At 34.0% G+C, this 8,065-nt stretch overlaps 1 protein-coding gene across 1 annotated transcript; it reads right to left on the minus strand.

Annotated features, from left to right (window-relative positions):
• Positions 1–284: 284 nt before the first annotated feature.
• Positions 285–5,515, minus strand: ZNF703 (zinc finger protein 703). Its single transcript, XM_089665249.1, is given in 4 exon segments — positions 285–2,308; positions 2,310–2,375; positions 2,377–2,448; positions 5,228–5,515. Coding segments are annotated over 4 exon segments (1,596 nt in total). The 5' UTR covers positions 5,432–5,515; the 3' UTR covers positions 285–1,054.
• Between the last annotated feature and the right edge of the window lie 2,550 nt (positions 5,516–8,065).

Raw genomic sequence — 8,065 nt, forward strand, 5'->3', positions numbered from 1 at the left:
TGCAGGCAATATTTGCAATATAAAATAACCCCATCAAAATATCCCCATAAAATGCACGTACTTTGAATCTGCACTTTAAATATAGAAAATCCATGTTAACTCTGACCTTCGGAATTATAAAATTCCATTAATGTGGATTCTCAATTTTTTTTTTTTTTTGTTCGGATCCCTTTGCTCCTCAGTGCAGGCGAAGCTTGCAATACCACTGACAACCAGCAGATGGTAGCAGATCTCTAAATCTCCAACCACTGCACAGCATTTGATTATTAAAATCATAAACAATCTTTAAATATATTTTTTTTAATAACAAAAACAATGTTTATTGTAATCAATACATTCCAGATATTTGACTTGTGAATGCTTTGGCATTGAGTTCTCTTTCAGTGTAATCAGCAAACCCATGTGAAAAAAAAATCTTTTAGTACAGGGGAATTAAAAAAAAACAAAAAACGGATGAAGATTTAAAAAAAAAAAAACAAAACAAAAAAAACCAAAGTGAATATTTAAGTCTTCATTTATTAAACAAAATAAGTTTTTGCCAATTTTGGATAGCCACCAACGCATTTGTCTCCTCTCCTTTTTTCTCTCTCTCCTCCTCCTCCTCCCACCCGCTCCCCTTCATGCCGAGAACACATTACAAAAAAATACACTTCTTTAGAGCTGTACAAAAATTAAGAGGAGGCCGTTTTTTTATTATTTTTTTTTTTTTTTAGTTAACCTCCTAAAGAGGGAAAGAAAAAGGATTTGAATAAGCGATGAACATCATGCAAAACTGCACAAAGAATAAGAAAAAAAAAAAAAAAGCAAACAGAAAAAAAAAAAGTAAAAAAAACCAAACAGGATAAAAAAAAAAAAAGGAAAAAAAAAAGAGACCAAATGGAAGACAAACTGATAATGCAAAAGAATTGTTTTTTGGGGGGGGGGGGGGGGGGGCACAGAATGTTTGCATACCATTGGATTTTTTTTGTTGTAAATAATGCACTTAATATTCCCAGCTTGAAGCTAACATACAGTAAATAAATATACAGTCTATGAGTCGGGGAATTCGATATATTTACTGGTATCCTAGCGCTGAAGCTGACGTTAACCTCTGTCCGTAGAGAGCGTACGGCGAATAGTAAGATCCTGCCGGTAAGGAGGGCACCGGGAGACCACTGGGCGTTAGGGGGCTTTTTCCATACGGGTGGTACCTGTTAAGTCCCAAGGTGTGTGGACTCCTTAAGGACAGGGACCCTGGCAGTGTGTTAGGACTTCCAGGCCCTGTTGGAGGGAGATGGAGGTGGCAGGAAGCAGCAGACCCCAAACCAGATGTAGGGTAACCAGCCAAAAGTTTGTCGGCCCCGGGCAAGGCCGTGTGAGTCCGCAAGTGGGCAAGGAGTTCCTCTGACGTGGAAAATCTTTTGTCGCAAGGTCCGCTGGCAGACACCCAGTTGCATATGTGAGGGACCGGGTCGTTGGGGAGCATAAAGCCGTAGGTGTACAGAGGATGGCCAGGCAAGGACGGGGTGACGCTGGAAGACAACGTGGTGTGCACCGAATGAAGAGGGTGGCTGGGGTAGACCAGAGGGTATCCAGACTTCAGGGCGGATGGGTCATGCACACAGGTGGAGCAGCTGCTAGTACCGAGGTGCGAGGCATTGTGGTAGCTCAGACAATAGGGGTCCCTGCATAATCCTTGCATGAAAGACGGAGGAGAGGCTCCGGTCAGAGGACTGGAGCTGGGTGGTTTCCCCGGCAAACCTAAAGTCCCAGGTAGCTGATTACCAACCAGGCTTGTTTTGGTGTGATCCAACCCGGGGACAAACTGTGAAGGGTACCCGGCATAGGCCCCCACTATGGATCCATGATATCCAATGCCAGACGGTGGAAGAGGAAAGACTGAGTGTCCCGGTTTGTAAGGAGACACCGGGGCCACGTGGCCAGGTCCCAGCGATTGCGGCTCGGATTTGCCGCTGGGGGTAATGTCCCCGCTTTGGCTGGACTCGGCGCTGGAGTTGCTGGTGCTGGCTCTGGTAAGGGTGGGGTTGGCTTGAGAAATCTCAGCACTAACTTTGATGGCCTCGGGCTCTTTTTTCTCTTGCCCGTCCACACTTTTAGAATCACAGAGCTGCCCGGGGGAGCTCACCCTGGAGGACGGAGACGCCGCGTGCGGAGGAAAGGCTTGGCAAGAACCGCTAGGCACCCGAAATCCTGCCTTGTCCGCGGCGCCACCATTCGAAGATCCGCTTTCCTTTCTCGGCTCTCCTCCCTTGGAATACGGCTTGAAGCTCGACTTGTCCTCCAGAGGAGACTCTCCAGTTTCAGCGAAGAGCTGCTGCGGCTGCTTTCTTTTCGCTGTGGCTGCTGGACGTCACCGAGTTCAGCTTCGACGAAGGGAGGGGGGTCAGGCTTTCCGATCTGAGAGCAGGTCTGAGCCAGCAGGGCCAACGGGCTCTTCTTGGCGTCCAACTAGAGGGAAGGAGAAGAACACAGAGCCAATCGGTGAGAGTGGAGCACACAATGCTGGAGACTTCAAAGGCAAACAGCCAATTCACTTTACAGGGGAAATTTCCCCACAGCTGCTGTAACCTCCTGATTGGTCTAATAATCTGTATATAGAGCATACATATATAATACTCTAGTACTCTGTATACAGAACATCAACATATAATACTCTAGTACTCTGTATACAGAACATCAATATATAATACTCTAGTACTCTGTATACAGAACATCAATATATAATACTCTAGTACTCTGTATACAGAACATCAATATATAATACTCTAGTACTCTGTATACAGATCAATATATAATACTCTAGTACTCTGTATACAGAACATCAATATATAATACTCTAGTACTCTGTATACAGAACATCAATATATAATACTCTAGTACTCTGTATACAGATCAATATATAATACTCTAGTACTCTGTATACAGATCAATATATAATACTCTAGTACTCTGTATACAGAACATCAACATATAATACTCTACTAATCTGTATACAGAACATCAACATATAATACTCTAGTACTCTGTATATATAATACTCTACTAATCTGTATATAGAACATCAATATATAATACTCTACTAGAGTATTATATATACAGAGTACTAGAGTATTATATATTGATGTTCTATATACAGAGTACTAGAGTATTATATATACAGAGTACTAGAGTATTGTATATTGATGTTCTATATACAGAGTACTAGAATATTATATATACAGAGTACTAGAGTATTAGAGTATTATATATACAGAGTACTAATCTGTATATAGAACATCAATATATAATACTCTAGTACTCTGTATATATAATACTCTACTAGAGTATTATGTATTCTATATACAGATTAGTAGAGTATTATATATACAGAGTACTAGAGTATTATATATTGATGTTCTATATACAGATTAGTACTCTGTATATATAATACTCTAATACTCTAGTACTCTGTATATATAATACTCTAGTACTCTGTATATATAATACTCTAGTACTCTGTATATATAATACTCTAGTACTCTGTATATATAATACTCTAGTACTCTGTATACTCTTTGGATCCCAAGCGAAGTGGATGGATCGGGTTAAAACCAATTTCCCACAAGGCGCTTCCTTTCTAGTTTCCCAGCCGCCTTTCGCTACTTCCATGAAGTGCAAGCTCTTCGGCATATTCCACGTAATCATTTACCAAATGATAAATTGTTAACCAATAACTTAGAAAAACAAAAAACAAAAACATTGATATTATATATCCCACATACGCCAAAATAAATAAATAAATAAATAAATAAGGCGAACATAGCCGCCCAACAAAGAACTACCAACGCAGAGCAGACGAGGCGATCGGACGATGCGATCCTTTTCACCGTTCGCAGAGTTAAATTGAGATTTCGGGTGACAAAAATCGAAGCCCGGAGCCTGAGAACCTATAAAGCGCATTGATTGAGCCGCTCCTCTATTTTTTTTCCCCTTCGCTGCTATTCAACACAGCCCGGCTATTATTTTCAGGCTATAAATCTCCTGAAACTTTATCATTAGGGACTGCCATGGGATGATTAATGACAGGGGCTCTGAACTGACTAGGAGGGAGGAGGAGGGGAGGAGGGGGGGGGGGGGGGGGGTTGGTATGAGGGAGAGGAGGCGGAGGTGGGGGGGGGGGGGAGAGAAAAAGGAACCCGGATCAAGATCAAAAAAATATAATTTAATTAGAAAGTATTGGAAAATATTGCAAGAAAAAAAACTTGGGAGAGCCCAGGATCCAGTCACTGAGCTTCTGCACTAATAAATGGCAGTTGAGTCCAATAAGATCAGAAAATGACAGTCACATGACTGGAGGAGAGAGAATAAGGAGACTTCCCGTGTTACATACAAAGAAAACCCGACGGTATATGTGTGCGATCTGCTACAGGAAATACACTTCATACAATACGCTTTGTATTCCTTCTATATCGTACACTTTGTATCCTATTCTATATTCTCGACTTTGTATCCTTTCTATATTCTATACTTTCTATATTCTATACTTTCTATATTCTATACTTGCTATTTTCTACACTTTGTATCCTATTCTATATTCTACACTTTGTATCCTATTCTATATTCTACACTTGGTATCCTATTCTATATTCTCGACTTTGTATCCTATTCTATATTCTACACTTTGTATCCTATTCTATATTCTACACTTTCTATCCTATATTCTACACTTTGTATCCTATTCTATATTCTACACTTTGTATCCTATTCTATATTCTACACTTTCTATCCTATTCTATATTCTACACTTTCTATCCTATTCTATATTCTACACTTTCTATCCTATTCTATATTCTACACTTTCTATCCTATTCTATATTCTACACTTTCTATATTCTACACTTTGTATCTTTTCTATACAATAAACTTTGTATCCTCGACTATCGAGTCTCCTTTGGGTCTCAGCCAGTAGATCGGCAGCGATCCGTGTAGAGGAGGATCGGATTGCTCAGCAGCCTCTCCTAGGCAATGGCAGTAAATCGCACAATACATCGCATACGATCAGAGGTCAGCCCACAAGTCGCACACAAAGCAGGAAATAAAAATCGCAGATTGCTCTCCTCGCTACAGAGGACTGGGTGTGGATCCCGGAGATTTCTGATCCCCCCCAACCTGCCCCCCCCAACACACAGCAGATCCTGGTCGGTTGCAATCCATCATCCACAGGGCGATGCCAGGCAGCCCTCCTTACCTCTATGGGACTGACAGGCGTGGAGGAGAGCGGCTGCAGGTACTCCGGGTGCAGCAAGTGTCCAGTGTGTGCAGTCAGCATTTTCAGCACCCTGATGGGCAGTCGGTTGGCCTGGCGCAGGGGGTGGCTGGGCGCTAGGCTGGGCAGCGGAGGAGTCGGGCAGGTCGGTGAGTCGGTGCTAGATCCGAGGGGAGAACAGATCATTTGGAGGAGGGATGGCCAGGGTGGAGGAGAGGATCCCCTTGTGCTCCCTTCCCTCCAGCTGGCTGCAAGGCTCTAAACCCAACCCTGGGCTCTACACTGCACTTCAAAGGCTTGGGCAGGGGCGGCCAATCACAGCCCAGGGGGGCGGGGCCTGGAGGGGGACAGGATGGGGGTTAACCCCGTGAGTGCTGCGGGGGGGAGTGCGGTGCTGGGAACGCACCGAGGATGGTGTATATATATATATACTGGACGATGTATACGGATCGCAACCCATCCCATGTCCCCGCACTGCGACGTGTCACATCATATCCCCGACATCCTAGGAGTCGGAACTGTCTCATATTATTATTATTATTAGATTTACATTAGTTTGTTACATTATATTTATATTATTTGCATTGTTATTATTATGTGACATAAAATTATAATATTGTCGTTATATTATTCCTAATACATTGTTTATTATTATTATATTTACATTGTTATGTTACATTATATTTTGAATTATTTACATTGTTATTATTATGTGACATATTGTTATATTACTGACATATTATTCTAAAAAATATTAATGTTGTTTTTATTATTTATTATTATTATTGATATTATATTTACATTGTTATGTTCTATTATATTTTATATTATTTACATTGTTATTATTATTATTATTATGTGACATTATATTTTTATACTATTTACAATGCTATGTTACATTTATTATTATTATTATTATTATTGATATTATATTTACATTGTTATGTTCTATTATATTTTATATTATTTACATTGTTATTATTATTATTATTATGTGACATTATATTTTTATACTATTTACAATGCTATGTTACATTTATTATTATTATTATTATTATTGATATTATATTTACATTGTTATGTTCTATTATATTTTATATTATTTACATTGTTATTATTATTATTATTATGTGACATTATATTTTTATACTATTTACAATGCTATGTTACATTTATTATTATTATTATTATTATTGATATTATATTTACATTGTTATGTTCTATTATATTTTATATTATTTACATTGTTATTATTATTATTATTATGTGACATTATATTTTTATACTATTTACAATGCTATGTTACATTTATTATTATTATTATTATTATTGATATTATATTTACATTGTTATGTTCTATTATATTTTATATTATTTACATTGTTATTATTATTATTATGTGACATTATATTTTTATACTATTTACAATGCTATGTTTCATTTATTATTATTATTTATTTATAGTTTTGTCCCAATTTAATAATATTATTTATTACTTTGTACTATTATTTTATTCATTACTACATTATATTATTATTATATTTACATTGTTATGTTGCATTATATTTTTAATTATTACATTATTATTATTGTTTTTATTATTCTTAAGTTACATTGTAATATTATTGTTACTTTATTTTTTTTTACAGTTATGTTACATTGTGGTAATAATGATACAATTTAATATTATTACTTATTACTTTGCATCATTATTATTAATAATAATATTATTATTATTATTTTATTTTCATTATCAAATTATATGCTTAATAAATATTTCAATATTATTTGTATTATTTAATTTTTAATTATCAAATTATTATTATTATTATTATTATTAATAATAATAATAATAATAATAATAATAATAATTCCATTTTTTCATTATCAAATTATATTATTATTAATCACATTATTGTTGTTATTATTATTATTATTAGTAGTAGTAGTATTATAATTTTCATTATCAAATTGTATGTTTAATAAATATTTCAATAATATTTGTATTTTATTTTTAATTATCAAATTATTATTATTATTATTAGTATTAATAGTAATAATAATACTAATAATAATAATTGAATTTTTTTCCATTCTCAAATTATATTATTATTAATCACATTATGTTATTATTATTATTTTCATTATATGTTTAATAAATATTTCAATATTATTTGTATTATTTTATTTTTAATGATCAAATTATTATTATTATTATTTAGTATTAATAGTAATAATAATACTAATAATAAAATTGAATTTTTTTCCATTCTCAAATTATATTATTAATCACATTATTGTTATTATTATTATTTTCATTATATGTTTAATAAATATTTCAATATTATTTGTATTATTTTATTTTTAATGATCAAATTATTATTATTATTACTATTAGTATTAATAGTAATAATAATACTAATAATAATAATTGAATTTTTTTCCATTCTCAAATTATATTATTATTAATCACATTATTGTTATTATTATTATTTTCATTATATGTTTAATAAATATTTCAATATTATTTGTATTATTTTATTTTTAATGATCAAATTATTATTATTATTATTAGTATTAATAGTAATAATAATACTAATAATAATAATTGAATTTTTTTCCATTCTCAAATTATATTATTATTAATCACATTATTGTTATTATTATTATTTTCATTATATGTTTAATAAATATTTCAATATTATTTGTATTATTTTATTTTTAATGATCAAATTATTATTATTATTAGTATTAATAGTAATAATAATACTAATAATAATAATTGAATTTTTTTCCATTCTCAAATTATATTATTATTAA

Source organism: Staurois parvus, unplaced genomic scaffold (genome assembly GCF_062004578.1).
Source record: "Staurois parvus isolate SC_StPar_1 unplaced genomic scaffold, SC_StPar_1.0 ptg002162l, whole genome shotgun sequence".
Classification (NCBI taxonomy): domain Eukaryota; kingdom Metazoa; phylum Chordata; class Amphibia; order Anura; family Ranidae; genus Staurois; species Staurois parvus.